Source organism: Pogonomyrmex barbatus, unplaced genomic scaffold, assembly GCF_055798465.1.
Source record: "Pogonomyrmex barbatus isolate J1 unplaced genomic scaffold, ASM5579846v1 scaffold1, whole genome shotgun sequence".
Taxonomy (NCBI): Eukaryota; Metazoa; Arthropoda; class Insecta; order Hymenoptera; family Formicidae; genus Pogonomyrmex; species Pogonomyrmex barbatus.
In genome coordinates, this window is record NW_028297098.1 from 5,319,858 (window position 1) to 5,340,152 (window position 20,295).

The 20,295-nt window shown below is 38.4% G+C and overlaps 1 protein-coding gene and 1 long non-coding RNA gene across 3 annotated transcripts in view; one reads left to right on the forward strand and one right to left on the reverse strand.

The window, feature by feature from the left end:
* LOC105432420 (uncharacterized) overlaps positions 1–14,886 on the reverse strand; it is an 89,279-nt gene extending 74,393 nt beyond the window's left edge. The window contains exon 1 of the mRNA XM_011647222.2: positions 14,450–14,886. Within this exon, the coding sequence (XP_011645524.2) occupies positions 14,450–14,522 (73 nt within the window). The 5' untranslated portion in view covers positions 14,523–14,886. The remainder of the gene's footprint in view (positions 1–14,449) is intronic.
* Positions 1–20,295, forward strand: part of LOC105432421 (uncharacterized) — a 129,006-nt gene that overhangs the window by 99,485 nt on the left and 9,226 nt on the right. The window lies entirely within an intron of this gene.

Consider the following 20,295-nt stretch of genomic DNA (forward strand, 5'->3'; position numbering starts at 1 on the left):
AATAACTCGTAAAACGGAAGAAAGGGGATGCCGCTCTCGACCTTTCTCATAAAGGGTTCCACCTAATGAGCCGTGGATACAAAGAACCTCGTTTCAGCTGAAAAGCTCATTCGCTGAAATATTTTAAGATAAGGGTAGCTGCGTAAAGTGGGATGTAGAGGGTATTACCTGCATCTAGCGCGCGAACCCCCTCTGTGAAGAATCTCGCCTAATGATCTACGGGACGAGATAATCATAACTCAATCGCGACGTGATTATTCGTAAAGTCAACAGACGTGTAAATTCACTCAATTAAATTTTTGTGTGCTCTCCATGAAATTCAAAGTAGAAGTCGGTGATCTCTATTGGGAAGTTTGCGGGAAAGTGCGACTTGTCTTCGAAGTTCCTTGCGAGAGTAACTCGTTTCATCGACTCCGATTACAAAGTTGCTTAATGCGATTGGCGCAAACAGCGCAATTCTCGACGGGACGTCTCAAGCTCTTTGCAATTTACATTCACTTGTCTCGTTGATAAGGGAAAAGAGCTTTCCGTCTTACGTTCGAGACATTGCGTGAGGCACAATGTCCTTTTGAGAGAAAATCGATGCCGTTGCGTAGAAAACAATTGTGATTATTGTAACGCGATTAATAATAGCTTAGATGTATTTGATAGACGTTAATATCTCATCCCAAGATATATATACATATATTTTATGAAATTATGCGAAAAGGATCTCGAATTATGCACTTTAACGGTGTGATATATTACGTTGGTTCTAAGATCTTAAGGTCAAAAGTTTTCATAAGAAAGCTATTTAAATAGGTCAAGTCATTAAATAAAAGCTCTCGCCGGCCGACGAAATTGCGAACCATGGTTATACATCATTAAATCCGAATATTATATCGGAAGCTCGAAAGAAAGTGCAATCTGTTCCGCGCGTGAAATTTTCCGCAAAGGGATTCGTAGTTCACGGTTATAAACTGGCCTAGTTAGAAAACTTTCTATTCGATTTAAAAAAATTTATCTCTACAAAAAATTTATCGGAGATCAAAGATGATAAAAAATCCAATTCCAAAAAGATCTTAAAAATAATTTCTATTTTAATCTATTTATCTCGTACTTTTACATTTTCGTGAATTAAATTTATAAGATTTAACATTATTAAAGAATATTTTTGGTTAACAGGATTGCTATTGATATTTATATTTTATGATCCTCTGTCTCGACAGATTTATGTATAGCTATAGATAGCTTGAGAATTTTAGCACTGCTCCCCTTTTAGGAAAGAGAAATCGTATACGACACAGTTGTGTGTATCTCTTGGACTGAAGCCAATTTGCACGGTATAGCATAATTGCAGCGAATTAAACTCGCATTAAAGTTTCCACTGTAATTAGTATTATTTATGCTATACTAATTACGGCAAAGAGATTTGCAGAAGTTATTTTTATATCATTCAACAGTGACGCACGTGAAAATTAATTATATTTATTTTCGTTTATTTGTAATTAACCGGAAGTTATCTCTTGAATTCAATACATTTGCTGTATTAGCTTTATCGCTAATTTCCTGTAATATGTCACGCTGTGAAGGATGATTTAGAAGGAACGCATCTCGATGCTAGAAGCTTACTCCGCAAACGGTTGATTTAAAGAAAAATACGATAGCGTACGGTAAAGCCAAGATACTTGATGATCAAAGGAGTAGCCAATCGCGGAAACATCCGTCGAAGCTTGCTCGCGGACAAATTGTGCGGCTTTGCTCGTCAGTACCAAAGACTAAACGATCACGATTGACTGCTCATTCTGTATAGAAACTCGAGGTCCGTGTATAAGACAACTTCTGCTTCTGCAAAGCATTATTTTGCAAGTATGGGTTTAGTTGATGGTTTAGTGATATTATTATATTAAACTAGATATAGATTTTATGTAAGGAAATATATTGAAAGTAGATTGTTAATAACAGTTTTTATATAAAAAAAAGAGATATGAAAATTAAACGTGGAAAGAAAAGTTGGAGGAAACGAGAAAAATCCACGCTCCATTTTCAAAATTTAGTTTATCTATCTATGAGTTTAACTTTAAGGATAAATAAATTTAAATTTTTAAAATTGTTAAGCAAAGTAGGAGAAAAAGAAATATCGTTCTATGTCAATGTAAGGCTTTTAAAATAAGCAGACGTTAAATGGCAATAATTAATTCATTTGAACGTCTTTGAACGAACTGACGTGTTTCGTAAGCTTTCTTTGATGAATATGAAGAAGTTTACTAACGCCTATTTTATTAACAAACTAGAGACGAAGCAATTTGTTTCTGGAATTAGTAAATTGCTGAATTCTCACCGAAAATGTCGCACAGGACGGTAAATATCTCGAGAGTGCTTTTAAACGAAAATGTTTCTCTCAGTTTGATATTGGTGTACTACAAATAACTTTACTATTTCATGGAATATATAGCAGAATTTTAATTAATTATTTAGGCTGCAAAAATACTGTATAAAAATAATGTAGTACATAATTATACTACATGTATATGTAGAATATTTAAAGATTCGCACAATAAAATTTCAGTCAATAAAATTTCGTTACATCAAAATAATTTTGAGTTGTGCACATAAATTTATATTTGAAAATCTGTCATGCAACACGATCATTATGTTATAAAGGGTTAATTGACATTCATGATAAATTCGTATACCGGAAATTGCGCAAGTCTAGATTTTAATAATTGCAAGAGAAATTATTACGCACACAGAAATTCGATTAATTGACAAATTCAATTTGAACAGCCGCGTTGAATAAATTATAACAGTCCCGTGCTCATAGAGCTTGGTCTTGGTAAATTATGTCTTGCTCGCCCTCCGCCCCTCTTTTTCTGTAGTCTTCTTCCCAAGCGCTTCCGACGGTAACAAATAACACCTTCTTCTTCTGGTGTTTCCGAGTTTCTTCTCTGAAATTTATTTCGACGCAGATGAGATGCAGGCCGTCGCGGTTCTTGCGAATTATTCTGCCTCGATTCGTAAGAAGATCGATTCCACCCGCAGCTTCCACCCGAAACGCCGTCGGCGGGTAACGGGGATGGATTTGACGATCGTCGAGTTAACGAATTCAAATGAAAGGTAAGAAAAGGAAGAGGAAGGGCGACAGTTTCCGAAAACAAAAAGACCAGCTTCTCTCCTCCTTGCCACGCGGTAAGGGTCCTTTATTAAACGCAAGAGAGAGAGAGAGAAAGTGCCGAGAGACGGACTCGTTGGAGAGGTGAGGGGTTGGCGAAACGGCTGCATAAATTATGCTTATGAGCCATTTCGTGTGTTCTGCGCCATTTTTAAATTATACTTTTAAATGTAGCTCTCAGTGTAGGGCGCAGTGACCGGGACACTCTTCTTGATTCATTCCTCGTTCCATTTTTCGCGGCTCATATGTATTATCTTCAACTGCGTCTGGGAATTGTTTTGTCGAAAATTTGTTCTTCATTTGAGGACATTATTTTGTTGAGACTTCCTCCTTCTTTTGCCACACTGACTAAATCTAATTAAGATGTTGTTGTCACAAGGCGCACTGATGTTAAGTACTGAATAAAACATTCAATTGAAACAATTCACTTTGTGAACTTCAACTTATTTAAACCTAATAACAATTGTACTCTACAAGTAATTAATCTAAAAATTTTTTTTAAAAACATCTCTAAAAATTATCTCTTTATACATACGTTTTTTTAATGTCATTCGCCAAGATGTTAGTTCTTAAATAATTAAGGAATGTTTCTCTTATATTAAATAATAATAACAGATTTCGTTTAATCTAAAAATATTTTATAAAGTAGATTATATTAAGAAATAATTCTCATATAAATTTTTTTTGTAGAATTATAATAACTTTTTTTGTAGAATTATTTAAGTTGAACACAAAAGATCAAAGCACTATCTCTCATTCTACCGTCCATTTTATTTTTTTTTTGTACAAATGCTTTTTTATAAGTACAGTCAATATTTTTCAATTTTATTTTATTATATATGCAATCTTTAAAGAGAGATCTTCAGCTAAAACAATTTCCAAGTTATAGTCTTTCAGGATACTGTATTATCAATACGTACTCTTGCGAAACTCATTGTCATAAAGAATGGCAGTGCTTACTAGACTCCGAATAAATCGCGCGACAAAAATCGGCGACGTATATCGCTTTGGTCACCAAAGCAGTTTCTTCGTCCGCGACGCACGGAAATAACGTTTGTTATCGCAACGAAAGCCAGTGCTCCAAGTAACAGTCGGTGAGACGCTAGCTTGAAATACTATGTACCCAGAGCGACGTTAGCCCGAAAGTATCCCTGGATGGAGTCCTCCTTCCAACTTGGTTAATATCTTCCTTTTTTTTTAGTCCGTTCATTGCCTGCGCGTAACGTTAGATTAAAACTATTTTTAAACCGTTTTTCACATTTATCGCCGCCGAAGACGGTACGAGGGATATTCTACTTTATGACAATTAACGAGCCACTGTGATACGAGCGACTGCAACGATCCGTTAATACGAGTATAACTATTCTATTATTATCTACACAGAGCATGCTATATTTTTAAATTATCTTTTTGCGCCAATTGTCATAAAATAAAATCAATATTATTTTTTAATTTAAAAATCAATCAACCAGATATTAAGATTTATTTTAATTTTTTTATGCACGAGATTTTTACATTAAATCTAAATGATGTAGAGTATGGTTTCAATAATTATTAATTATAAAATGTAATAATTTTAGTATAAGATAGTGAGAGTTAAAATTTTTTTTAATAAATCTGCGTAGAATGAGAAAAATTAGAGTTTTAGAATTTTAGAGTAAAACTCAAAAATTGAGTTTTTAGATAATCATTGCTTTGCAAAAGTTTATTAATTTCGTGTCCATATTGATGGAAATAATCTATATCACCGTCAAAATAACACATCTTACAACGCATTGGTGTATAAGAAAATCTTGCATATTGTTTTAATGTAATCTTAAGAGATCCGATGGTACGACGATTTCTCTAACTGCGATGCAAATACTCAAGCTAGACAAATTAATTATTTGCAGCTGGTCCGACTGCTCGAGGGTGCCTGCCCCGTCTCCGTAATAACCGACGCGCCGTCATTCTCTCCAGTGTAGTCTCGAAGGCTTCTTAATAAACTTTGGTTCTCTGCGCCGCGTTAGCTAAAATCCTAGATCGATGTAAGCCCTGGGGCCACCGGGCAAGATTACGTATCTCGGCAGAGTGTAAGTGGCTTTCCAACAAAGACCACCCAACCCCTACAAGTACAAAATATATTAAGACAACGAAGGCATCCGAGGCGTTTACCCCCGAATTTCCTCGCACAGAGAATCTCATGCGCGCACGCGCGTGGATGTATACTCTTTCTCACCCTTACAGAATCTAAATGATATCCACTCGAAAGCAAATTTTGCCTTCAGTTAAAATGTAGCGCGCTGCTCTTATTAATTCACGTTTGATAATAATCATAAGCATGCCCCTTTTAAAATCTGTACCTTCTGCATTTAATATGAAATGTTTATATCTTTTGGCAAGGCAAGTAATGGCCATAGAGAATTGTTAATTATCTGTGCTACTAAAATAAATAATACGACGGCATTAAAAACATATTTGATCATATTTGACCACCCAAAATTCATTTTACGATATATATTACTCACAAAACGTTCAAACAATTTGATATGCGTATCGTATATTCTGTTGAACATTCTCTATGCTTTCTTAATGCTATTTGGATTTGGAAAAAAATTCCCGCGACGCACTATAAATAAGTTTTATATCTCGCAATAAAAGTTGCGATAACTGCAAAAGCGCAACATTGAAATGTTCGATTAGGTGTCTCCTCGACGCATTCAAAAGAACGACTAAGCAAAAATGGCACAACCGCTCGGAGTAATCCCAATCCTCATCTCCGTGTACTCCCTCGACCTGCGGCTGTTCTCGTGCTTGCAGGGACGATTAAACCGGTCCCATGGAATCCATTAAATGCATAAGGACAACACCCCCTGGGTACCCAAGGGGTCTCGTATTCGCGTCGAATTTCTTCGCGAGAGCGGTTTCTGAGAGAGCATCTTCCATAGGGAAATGAAATAACCGCGGGCGGTACCAGCAGTAGCAGAGCGACGCCGCGCATCACGATTTCAGATCTTCTTTTCAATTAGAGCGAGACATTCGAACCGGACTCCGGCGAGCCGGAGTGAGCGCGCTGCTTAATCAGTTTTAAAGCGGATAAATTTTTAACTCTCGACGTACGTAACCGAAAGTTTTGCCTGGCGGGCGAATCCAAGAACGTTGTGGTTTTACGTGAGCTCGACGAAGTAGTGGAAGCGAGGTGAAAGAGGTATGTGATCCACGGTAATGGCCGACGCCTCGCGCTTCTCTGAAAAAGTTTGGCGCCGAAGGTGAGTTGTCTTCCCTTCTCGCACTTCTCGCTCTTCTTTCACTTCTTCTTCTTTTGCTTGATTTCTTTCCTTGTATGCCTCATCGCGAGCTTTCTCCGTCCATTTCATTCGATTCTTTCTCTCGTACCTTCGCTCGCTTCGAGCTTGCCGAGCTCGCTATTCGTTTCCCTCTTGACCTACTCGCGCTCACCTTCTTGTTTCTCTTCGTATCGGAGCCCTAACGGCTCTTTTATTGTCGGGCCAATCTTTTGTCGCCATCGCAAAGTGCAGACATTATAAAGGTGCGTTAAATGCGATATAAAGTGCTCGACTGTGCTCGATCTTTTCACTAGACAACTTAACGACAATTCAAGTTGCAACTAACGATCTGCAGCTTCTGTTACGAGAAGTTATACTTTGTGACGGATTATTTCTGTGCTCGTATTTAGAGAACGAGTACTTTTTATCTTGACTAAGACTAAATAAAATCTTTCTACTAACAAAGACTAACTAGCGTCGGAGTGTCTCTCATCGATTTTGATGGGTTTCAAATATGTTGTAAAGTCAGAAACTATTTGACCATATTTTTTTTATCAGCGTATACCGAGGTTTAGAGATTGAAACGTCCCGTCCAAAATAACGAAAATGAAAAGTTTTTTTTTTAATTTTCAGTGAATATGTTCGAAATTATGAGATACATGAAAAAATGTTTTATATAAAAGTTTTATTTTACTCTTTATAATCATGTATTCACATTTTTAAAATGTCAAATTTTTTTATTTACCATCATCTCCACTTAATAATTTTACAAAATTTAAAAATTTTGTTAAGATAAGAATTAAAGAAAATAATGTATATTAACTATAATTAATCATAATTAAAAAACGCGATTTTTAAATTTTCTAAAATTAATAAATGGGAATAATAAATACAAAATTTAATATTTTAAGAAATGTAAACGCCCGTTATAAAGAGTATAAAATATTACAAAAAAATATTACAAAATTTTCGAATAAAATATTTTTTCATATACCTTATAATTTCGAAGATATTCGCTGAAAATAAAAAAATTTGTTATCTTTGAGAGAGTACTTCAATTCCTAAATCTTGAGATATGCTGATAAAAAAAAATTTAATATCTTTTGATGCTTTATATATTTAAAACCCATGAAAATTGGAAGTTAATTTCGATCCCTTGTAAAAAGAATTTTGATCATTAATTAATATTATTCGCAATTATGTTGAAAAATGTCTGTTTCAATTTCAATATATTTAACAGATATCATTTTTGTGAAAAATACAGCTAATCTCATCAAATTTTAAATTAATAATTAATCGTTTACTTAACAATAAAATTAATAATTACTAAATTAATTGGATTGATAAAAGTTAATTAAAAAGTTAATTAAGTTAAAATGATAAAATTCAACTTTTAACAATATCGACAATTTATTAAATATTATTTTATTTAATCAATATTTGTAATTATCTTAGTTCCCATTTAATGATTTTAAATGCAGGCATTCATCATTAATACAATAAATGAACAGGTGCTTATAATGCTATGCCGGATTTTGCCAATCTCAAAATTACACTCTTTGCCTTACCGACGCTTCGTCGCAATTTGAATTCGAAAATGCGAATCCGAGGATTGTCCTCGTAATTACGCTATCAGAATTTTACAGTTGCCTATTGAAACAACGCGGCACGCTCCAATTAGCTATAAATCCTGACTCAATTCGATTAATTCGACCGAATTTTGCGTAGCCGTTGCCACGGCCGTGTGCGATTGTGAAAATAATTAAATTAGCTCGACGCGCTTTCGTTGCGCGAAATGTGATGTTCGCGACAAGAGTGACGGCGAATGATGGCAATTAACGATACATGAGAGCCGATGATAATTTTGTTTCGTGGCGAAGACGACGCGACGCGGCGCCGCGCCTAGCTGGCAATCTTTAACCGAGCCCTTCGTCGCCGCGCTGATGAAATTATCTTCGGTGCCAGCATCGAGGCCCTTTTCCGCCCGTAAAAAGAAACGTGGCGCACGCGTCGTCATTTTCTGGCTCCACGAACCGCAAAAAGGCGCATCGTTGACCACACATGGCGCGTGGCCGATGTCGGCCCAGCGCGACGTTGGACGAATTTCACACGGATGATTCGACGGCGGTCGTGCCCGCTCGAGCGGAAGCTGGAACGTATTTGCGGAATTACATCCGGAAGCGCTCGCTCTTTCCGATCGACTTTCAATCCTTGTTTTTCTCTCGCCCTGCGGCGAGATTCCACCCCTGTATCCCTGACCGATTGCGGGGGTCTACAGGATAAATTCCAGCGCGCGGATCCTCGCGTCGATGTAATTTCGAGGCGATTGAGGACGTCGCGTGACTCGGGTAATCCGTGTAATTAAATGTTAAGCGACGTGGATACACTTCCGCATACACTAAGATTTTTTTTCTTAGAAAGGATAGAAAGGATATCTCAATGAGAAGAGAATAGAGTGCCGGCGCGAATAAATTAGTTCTCTGTTAATTTACGTTGCATTCTTTTGAAAAGATTATTTTAAAGAATCTTTCTTCTCTTTCGTTGAGAACGTTTGGCAGTTGCGTATATAATTTCTAATTTTAATATAAAGATAGATATTCGTAACTTTGATACATGTATTATAACGGAAAATTGGAGGAGATAATGGCAAGTTCATGCTTTGAGCTAAATTGAAAAGCAAAGCGTAGAACGTACAAATTCAACGCGTTTTTGTTTATCTTTCAATTCAAGGGAGTGACTAACTTTAGCGCTGATGACACAAGGGGAACGTACACAGCTCGTACTTGTCAGGAAATTGTACTCTACGGAAGGATACCGTGGAACGAAGGTTTCGTTCAGGAAATTCAGACCAATTCTGATCACGTACACGCGAGCGATACAATCGCGATGATACAAAACGACTCGTAGATGAAAGGAACATGCTCGAACAGGGACATCGTCCAGGCAGCGACGAGGCTCGAAACAGAATAAAAGTAATATCCGACAAGAGTAAGCGTCCGCGAGGACTTGCTCCTTTCCTTTTCCTCAGAATTCCTTTTCTTTTCGTTCTGGCTGTGACGGGAGCAACGAGAAACTTGAGGACAAAAGAGAACGACGACCGTGACGAGACGAAGACAGAACAATCGGGCTAAGGCGGAAGGCGATGAGGTCTTCGAATTGTGGACGGAAGTACCCTCTTCATTTCTGCATCCTTTGCATTCCGATTCCCGGAGCAAGAAAAAAAAAGGGAAAGAAAAGAAGACGAGGTGGAAGGAAGGTACATCTCCAATACCGTGTCTCGAGAAAATCTTTTGGTCTGTCCGCCGCGAATTGTAGCCCGTTCGAGACGGTCGAGGAGATCAGAATGGAGATGTCTTCCGAACGAATCGAAGTACGACGAGTGAATAAAATGTTTGACTTGCGAGATCATTATCGGATTTGTAATAACACGTGGATTAGATGCTAATGAGGTCTTTTTCATCTTGTTTAATTCTGACTTTGATCATCTCAAATATTAATCACAACGAAAGTAAATTCGAAAGATAGAAAAAAAAATTTTACGAGTACGAACTGCATAGTATACGTAAGAGACCGTATAATCATAACATCTAGATATTTCGTGTTTATTATTCGAATGTGGACTGAATTTGACTAACGAAGACCAAAGTTGTGTCGAATAACAAGCGTTTCCAAGTTTCTGTTCATTAGTGTCGGTCGTAAACGATAAAAGCGACGTTGGCGGAAGTAATTGGTCAAAATTTGATCCATACCATCAAGCCACATTTCTGCCGCTCGAACTGCAGCTGTTGTTACGAGGTAGAATAAAGGAAGGATGGTTAATTTGATAAGGTAATTAGAAATAATGCCTGACAGAATTGCGCGCCAAGTTGGTTAAAACATCGGTGCTTAAGTCGCAACAGATGTAATAATTACAGATGAGGAATACTAGTTGATTCGCGATCAATAAAAGCGATCACTTTGAGCAGGATCCTTCCCGTTTGTGCGCCAGTATTCTAATGTCTACCATTATTTAAAGTAAACTTCTTTAGCGTCCAAAAGCAGAATTGTTAATATTGTCGTTTTCTTTTCTTTTAAAAAATTTTTAATAAGGATATTAAGAGACGAAGCAATCGATTAAGAAAGAAGCGCAATTAGTAGATTGAAATTTATATTATTGGATAAGATATCGAGAATAGAACGGCTTGAAAAGCTTTTTTTTTAGCACTGTTTTTATACGAAATGAATTAAATCCATTACGTTTTAGAATGTAATATCACTGCAAAATGAATTTAAAAGAACGATATTATTATTGTTATTGTTTTATTGCATTCTTTTCAAATGTCGGTGATTAGAGATCTAAGATTTTGCATTTTTCACGCAAATCTCGATAAAAATATGGGTAATGACTTTTATAAGTGATTGATAGATTTTAGAATAATTTATTATGTCATTATTACATGTATACATAGTCACATTTTTCCGCAAAAAATAAAACTCCAGAATCAAGCGGAAAAGTTATGCAAAAATTTGAAAGTAAGTACTTCAATGGCAGATGTTTGCGTACATTTACTCTGTGAGTACATGGAAATATCAATGATGTTTTGGAAACGTAACGTGATAAACTGACAATGGAAAAATGGTTAAAAAAATTTGAACAAATAATAACCTAGCCGCTGATGACCGATGAAGATCAATTCATACTTGTCATTGAACGGCTTTTAAAATTTACATTGGAAACCGAATCGATATATTGCAATTGACCGATGGAGATCGATTTTATTAAAGCTTATTACCGAGTGATAATCGCTTCAGATGAGGGAGAAAATGCTTTCAGGAATGATTATTTTAGTGTGAAAAATACATAATTGTTTTTGCATGTAAGAAAAAGTATTCCAGGCTTTTGAGATAATTTCCACTACGTCAATTTCACGCGAATTTATTTGAACAATTAATATAATAATGTTACATTTGTATGTATTTAAATTTTATTGTGTAGGCGTGAATGTGAATTTTCTTTGTACATTCCGTTCAAAAATATTTAACAATAGCAATAAACCACGAAAAGAACTAAGCAGCGCAATGGTAGATAAAGTTGTGAAAGATAACAAACGTTTTACGCTGAAACTGCTCGCAGAGTGAGCAGAGTTTATAGAAGCATTCGAAAATATGGTGCACTCTCGGAAGCAAACACGCTCATTTCGAAAATATCGTAGTACCAGATAGAAATAAAGGAAAATTCTTAGGGTGCTGTTCTTTCGCAGAGATCTTATATTTCTCGTGGAATCAAAGTACGATTACGAGAAAACACGGTACATGTTTACTAAAGAGCCACATATAAATATCAAAATAGAACAAAAAGAACAGCGCCAAATCATTGAGTAAAGAAATCTCTCCTTTAAAAGCAATATCTCCAAAAAGAGAGATAAATCGCGTCATTGGCGAACGTTGTATTTTTTCAATAAGAGAAAATGCGGGTTTAGAAACGCGTTCGCGGAAGCTGCGTCACCGAGGTAAAATATCTGCGAGAAGATGGCGAGGCAGGCGAGTGTATCTCGGATATGTCTGCATTCCGGTGCACGTTTGCCACGATTTGTTCTATCTCGACTTCTTCTATTCTCTCTTTCTCTCCGAAGCATTCTCACGTATCTGCTCGCCTTCTCGTAGCACGATGCAATCGTGTGGAAAAGCAGCGGTCCAGCGAAGGGCAAATATTCAGTCGAGAGAATTTGTCTCATCGGAAACACCCCAGTTCTACATCGCAAAAATAGCATGTTGTTTCGTGAAAATTCTCAGAACACAATGTAAATTTCGTTCGAAGGATCTCTACGACTACGATATGTCTGTTAAAATTTCATCACTTGTAATGCAGATAACATGACATATTGCGTTAGCAACTCGGAAAAACAAGTTAATATTCAAGAACATATTTTTATATAGTATACTCTCAACGAATTTAAATAAATTACAAATAATAACGGCAGATACGAATGAGATTAAAAGCTCAATCATATTATAAATTAACCAGCTCACTTACCGCCGCCTTTAGCAGATTGCGAGTTATTCGGTGGGCTCCGCCCTTCGGGTTTTCAAAAGGATAAAATATAAGGGTGATTTATTATACGGAAATTTTTAAAGTATTTTTAAATTTTAAAGTATTTTAAATTTTAAAGTATTTTTACACTTTTTATTAATGATACTTTTAATTAGGGGTCTTTAGAATTTTTTAAATACGTAATTTTAAATACGTAAAAGTTTTTTAAATTTATTTATCAACAAATTAATATATATTAAATATTTTAAAAGATCCAATAAAAAACTTTAATAATAGTATTGATAAAAACAATAAAAAAATATCAATTTAATATATAAAAACTAATATATAAATAAAACTTTAAATTCTCATAAAATTTAAATACTTCTTTCTAAAGCAAAATGATAATTATTCCCAATTGTTTGCAGACATTTGATTTTTTGCATGTTGCATGTAGATCACTTTGTTTGATTTAAAAAGTCAAATTCAAGTCAAAGTCGATTAGTCAATTTAGGTACATGTATACGCGCAAAACTTTTTAAATTTTTACAAACGCGAAAGTCGGAAATGGTTTTTCGATATCTCGAATAGTTTCGGAAGTTCTCGCCTGTTATGTTTTTTGCATCGTTGAATGTATATACATCACTCTGTTCGAACGTGTCCAAAAACTCATTCACTGACTCACTTCCACTCACTTTAACTTACTTTACTAACTTCTCTGATTGTCACGCAGCAGTTATCCTTATGTATCAGAGTTGTACTTTCTGAAGCATGAAATTTCAATCTTAATCTATCTGAGCTTCCGATTCTATTTACTCCCACTACTCTCTTACTTTACGAAAGATTGCGATAGACATTGTATGCAATGATGTTCTAAAAAAAAATTACTTTTAATGAAAAGAAGAAAAGAGGTTCGTTTAAAATGATTCGCGTCCAAGGACTAAGAAGAAGGTCTCGGTGTTTCTCCTAACTATGAGCATTGCGGAGCGCTCGACCTACTTTGACAAAGTAAATCCAAACTTTAGTGAGTTCGTCTATAAGACTGATATCAAAACTGTTATTCCATAAGAGTCACCCTAGTAAAATGGCACACGTCCAAGTTGCTGTGAATCAGAGCAAAATGTTCGCACTACAATCTTTTCCAAGAGTTTGCAGTACGTATAATATACTTTGGTTCGTTTAAGAGAAGCACAAACAGATATGATCAATTAAATGTTATTTATAACCTGTGTAAGAAAAGAATTTAAATCTTTCTTTGTTAATGAAGCTTAGAATGATATTCGCGATCTTGCAGCAATGGGATATAGCGAGTCGCAGTGATAATATCGAGGAATGCGTCGGCGAGTGAAAACGTCGATTACAATCGCGACATAATCTAACCAAGTCGAACTTGGCCGTAATGATGTCGTTCCTGCTGATCGTAGAGCGGCTGTGAACGACCGCCTATTCTCTTAGAACGCAGGTAACCTGCGTTCCTTTCGCGGATCGCGGATCAGCGTTCTCAGAACTTTGTGAAACAACGAGCCAACCGAAGGAGACGCGTGGAAGGTCGAAGGTTCCAACGACTCCTTTAATGACTCTTCACAGGTCCAACTTAGTAGGAACTTAACCGTTTTACGTCTCTCCTTCTTGGCAGGATACGGAAGAGCGAACATTATCGCTCTTTCCCTCCCGTTATGTGTATACCCGAGATCCTCCAACAATGTAAACTGAGGCTGATAGAGCCGCATGGTGCTCCAGGACTTTCATCAAAGACCATCCTCTTCTGCGTAGAGCATTGTTTAATGTAAAGAGTACCCTCCAAGTTCAAAATTACCACCAGCTAGAGAAACAGTCCCCTCCCTCCCATCCACGTCCGTCGTTACTTTCGCATCAATGAGCAATGGAAGTTTCACTCCAATAAGTTCTTCCATTCGAAGATTAGAAGTCGATGGAGAACGCCATTGTCATGGCAGTCAAATCACTCGATAAACCCCCCTTCCCTCTTCCTGTTCAAATTTAACACCATAAAATGAAACTTACCCCCCACTATCAGCAGCAGATGAAGCAGACCACATCGCATTTTTTTGTACTTCCGGCGAAAGTCTTTATCCATTCTGTTGTGAAGAATCCCTCTATTTCACTGTAACGCGCGCGCGTCGCGCTTCTTGCTTACATATATCCCCGCTCGCAGATCGGTACCGCGGCGCTTCCGTTTCTGCGGTTTTCCATAAAAGAAAAAAAAAAAAAGAAACTACTCGCGCGAACGAAAAGGTGGAAACGCGCGGACGCGGGACAACATCGGGAAAAGTTCGCAAGATCGGAGAGTTTGCGTGTAAGTAAGGTGATTTTGACGCGTTTCTCTGGTACCGCTCGCGCGTCGATCTGTCGGATCGGCGTTCGAAATCGGCAAGACTGGCGACACGGCGCGGGCGCCACGCGGCCGCGATAGTTCCTGACTTGCAACTGACGAGGGATGCTGCACGAAGAGTTTGCGCCAGCCTCGCGCCCGCGCACAGAATCCTTATTCCCCTTCGCCCCCTAACCGGCCACAGTCAGTTAGTCAGTCTCTCTCTCCCGTCCCGCATCTCCGTTTATCCCGCGTTCTTCCGTCCACGTTCTCGCTCGTGTCCTGCCCCCTCATCCTGCCTCACCGTCTTCCTTCTCTTTCGACGATATCAATCCACCCTTCCCCTCCCCGCCGATCCCTTTCTCACCCTCTTATTCCTGCCCCCTGCACTCACACGAGAACTTCTTTCTCTTTTACGCAGCCCTCTATCGCTGTAGTTGTCTTCTGACTCACTCACTATTACAGTTTTTCCATCCCTTCCGCTTCGTCCTTCCCGCGACGTGTCGCCGTCTCCTCTCTTCTTTCCTCCTTTTGCAAACGATCGCGCTCCTAGCCATCCTCCGGATTTCTCTCTATCCCACCTATCCAATTCAGCCCCCCATGGTCGTCGTCCCGTTTATCCGTCTTCCATCCCCCACCGCGATCGCACCCACCATCTCCACCACATATCTAACCTCGCGCGCATCCTTTCGGCGGCTGTATCTCAAACACTAAAGAGTTTCTTAGGAAATTGAATTGAATGCCACCCTTCCCCGCGTTTCTGTCTTTTCGACGGCCCCACCACCTTGTTCTCCCACGCGCTCTGTCTTTTCCACCGTTTCCGCACTCTCCTCCGTTACTTTCGGGGGTGATCTCGTCTCTCGTCATCCCTTCGCTTTCTCTCTCTTTCTCTTTTTCTCACTCTTTCTCTCTTTTTCTTTTCTCCGTACTGTGCCATTTACTTTCGCACTCATTATCTGTCCGTCTTCGTCTTCGTCGTCACCCTCTTCCCAAGAGTTCCCGCCAAACTGATTGTCTCGCCGTTAAGCGGCAATTTATATGTTAACAGGCTCGAATCGGTCGAGAGTCATGCATACGTTTAAGGAACGGGATTTCGTAGAAGAGGCTGGCACAACAATGACAATGACAGCACAAATGACTGTCCGAAAACAAAATTCTTTTAGTCCGCTGTATTATTTGCCATTTATTTTTTTTTCTTTTACAATTTAGTGATTTTCATAAACTTTTTATGAAGTAAGAGAGTGAAAATATATTTTCAAAACATATTAATATTAAATTATTAATTCCTGTACTAAACTCTATTTATTATTTCTTAAAATTCTAAAAATATATACAAAAGGCTGAATAGGGAAATAGGTTGTACAAGAGAGGCTTTATTATTATAATAATAATTATAATAATTTATTACTATAATTCACTAACAACCTATATGAACATTTATTCTTCGAATCCAATTATTGCGTATGTTTTTACGGCTTTGTTTTCAACAAAGCCATAAAGAGCTCGCCCCGCGCAAAGCAATTAGTTTGTCCAGAAACTAACATGAAGCGGCTGAATTTGTGTATAAAGTTAACGTAGAGAATCGCAACTACGTTGCAGTATGACAACAGTTCAGTTTAATATCCTGCGACATCATCGTGTTAAAATAAACTTTGATCACATCGCTTGGCATTCGTTTAACACTCAGATAGTATGAATTTTCGTAACTTTGTACTTACGACATTGTCATAATCGCATAAGTAGTGTAAGTATAACGTATATTTAAGAGGAGAGTTGCTTTATTAAATATATTAATAAAACAAAAGCGAAAATCGAAACTTTTTAATGACAAAAAGATGAACTAAAAACAAGTCTACGATATAATTGTTCCTTCACGGATTAATTTAATCCTTTGCAATTGTTAATATTTATTATATATCGCGATATTTGTCGTAAGTACTAATCGGCTAAAAAACAGCAACGCACGATTGCACGTTTGGGATGAACGATGAAGAATTCTTAATAAGGAAACGTCACATAAAATAACAATCAAGAATTTTCTGAGCTCACACCGTATTATGCAAATTATTACTTTTTTCGCTAACACGCGCGTAAGTCCATAAAAATACAAGCAGCATCGGTGCGAGGTTAACAACGAGATCTTTACCTAAAGAGCTAAATCGAGGAGAAACAAAGAAATTCATGGGGAAAGAAATCATAATTAAGCTCTTCGATCGATTCTTCGCTTGTTAACTACTGCAGGTTGCTTCGTTGTTTTCGTTGCCAGCAACGCGATAATTAATATGATCCCTCGCGGAAGTCAGCTCGTTACCTCGAACAACAGTCGAACCGACCGAATTGGTGCTGCAACCACTCCATAATTTATCGCCGTGACGTGATGCGTCGTTCATCAGGGCAACTCTGCGACATCGTAACGCGCGGATCCGCAAATTTCATCAATGCGTCATACGTAACGAAGGATCGAACACCCGCCGCGTTCCGAGCGGATGCTTTTCGCAACGGCGGCGAAGAGGACTGCGAGAGGACGCGGAGGCGAGGGGGCGGAGGGGGGAAGAGGATTGTCGGGCTGTGTGTTCAACTTCGGCAAACAGGCTATCGGGAAAATATGGTGGCGGCGATGAGCGAGTCCCTATCAATTCGTTGACTCATTAGACGGCGACGCGACACGCGAATTCTCCGCAGCGCGGCAGAAACGTTTTGGGACGCGGCAGAACGCTACGAACTCACGGTTTCGCCGCGAGAGCATTGACGCATTTGATTAGCGAGGCATACTAAATTGGCTCATGAATAATTCTATCTGTGCAAATTACTCGTGGCGAATCTCGATGAAGATGACATAGCGGAATCAATATCAAGAGCATTACGCGAGCATTACGGTCTTCTTTTTATGTACGTCGGTCGGTATAAACAGGAAAAAGTGACTTGGCGGATTGCACACGCTTTTACTTGTTGCACTTGCCGCATTGTAAAAGGAGATATTATCGGATGATATTTCCTAGATAGAGCCGCAAGTATCTCCTTTAATCTTCTCGTAAATATGCGATGTCCGTCCATGCGATGTTTAGAATAATTAACTTTACGTTTGTTTAATTTGAAAATTGTATCAAAAAGTATCAAAAAGTTATAGATGGTATCACTGATTCCGTGACAATATGTGTCTCGCAGGGAGGTGAACTTTCCGTAACCCAAGAGAATTATGTGTACAAAGAGCGAGAGAAAGTTTAATTACTCCCACGTGAGGAGTTACCTTCGTAAGTAACATGCACAGTGCGTTTTCTCAAAGCGCGGATCGATCAACCGCGTGAAATCTGGAAGTACGAAAGCTGCCGTCGTGGAAAATCATATTTTATTTGCGTGTTACGTCTGGATTGAAGTGTACCATGAGCTCTCTTGGCGTCATCGTAGTGCGAGCCTTCGAGAAATTGAAGAAAATTCACCGGCGAGTTTGACACGTCGCATAGAATTCTAAGTAATCTAACTGCACATAAACGAACTAAGGTGAAATGACTTGCGATCGCACAGATTTATGCCCGCCCGCCTGATTTTAACCCCGAATGAAATAAAGTTCGATTAGCTAAACGAACTCAAGGGCACACGCACGTGTAATTGGGAAGTTAAATTACTTTTACGTGAGAAGTTATACGCTCCTGTTCGCTTACATATAATATGTTCCGGCGAAGTTGCTAACAAATCAGCGCGAAATTCCAGAATAACGTGGAGCTGCGGGCCCGTGTGGACAAGTTTTGCTTTGGTCTTAACTTTTCGACTTAACTGCATAACTTTAATATTACCGAAATAAAATTGTACAGCAAACAGCACGATAACAGAAACTATAAAAGAGTTGAACTAAAGTCAAAACGGTAAGTTTAAGTGGAAATATAAAGTGAAAGATTTAACGAGATATCATATATCCACAATCTGCGTGGAGCAGTTAAAGAAAATCACAAAGATGCATTTCTGCCGCAGTTTACGTGGCGTATTAAATGCGATGTTATTACAGATTCAATTTAGTATGATAACACGCGTACGTGCGTAATTCTAAAAATAGATCAAACGTACGAATCTTATTTTTTTTTTTTAATGATTTAATGTTCTTGAGATACGCGATTCCAAGCGGCGGGAGAGTCCGCGTTGTTTTATAATAATTTCAATCCTCCGAAATGCGTCACGAGCAGAATCAAGAGGCATACGCTCACATATAATTAGAAAGTTAAATTACTGCTACGGCAAATGTTATTCTCGTATGCGAGCTGCACGACACAAGGCGAGGTTGCGTCGCTTCTGCATCCCAAATTGTGCGATTTACCTAAAATGTTCCATTATTACCGCATGTTGTAGCGACCAGAAGATACTCGGTGACGCGTAAAATAGAGCTGGACGTAATTTAGGGAATTATTTGGTCTCAGAGAGGGAAACCAAGAATTTTATTAGACGGATACTTGTCGCAAGTATCGCAAACATCGCATACACAGATAGATCTAGCCATTGGTGCCTATCTAAATTCACATTACGGGAGATTTTAGAAAATTATTGTTTTAATATGTGCATACGTTATAATAATAATAATATCACAAAATTATAACATCAAATTCATCGAATTATACTGTATAAGCTATTAAAATAAACAGGAATAATTGACATACGTTAAATGATACATTATTCATGACAATCAAAAATAATCAACGTGCAAGAAGTGTCAGAACTCACGGATTACGTCCTTGACATGTTGATGTTAAGGTGTACTAACGTTGAAATGTTACATCGGTAGATACATGCGGGAGAGAAGGCAAAAAGTCACGAGTAATAATAACAAATGAAATTTTCCCCGTCGTCACGACGGCATTCACAAGTCGCGCGAGTACACGCTGCAAAGTTATATCACTCCTACGCAAGATGTTAGACCTGTACGTAACATACGCGACATGGTTCTGAATGGGAAAAGCACGAGAGCAGAATCACAGGGATATACCTGGAAGAGGAAGAGCACGGTGGGATATAGAGGAGCTGATACCCGACTAGGTCACGTCACCTTTACATCCGGGTGTGGTGCTCAAATTGACCCTTAAACATTAACTCCAGTAGCTTTACGCCGCCCCATGGTTTCAGTGGGGTAATACTCTCAACTTTTAACGACTCGGGTCTCCGGCGGTATTTTCGCTCGGTCTCTCTTTTTAGCTCCTTCCTCCACCAGCCGCGGGTCCTTCCCATCCCGATCTCTGCCGTCGCTACGCTCCGAGGCGGCCGAGTGAAAATACCTGCTTGGCGGTTAACACCGAGGCAATTCGCGCACCGCCGTGGTAGAAAATCCTATTTTTTCTCGCCGCTAACGCGGATCAAAATTCATTTCCGCGCGAGAAGCTGAGCGATTGTAGATAATGCAATACGTCGGGAGGATTTTCGCTCCTGCCAAGCCGTGACCTGCGCGACTCGCTGCTTCAGGCACATGCACGCGGATTTAAAAACGTGTACGAAGCTGTGTATATATTATACAAGGAGGCCGCAAGAGATCTTCCATTAATTTTTAATACGCGTATTTTTT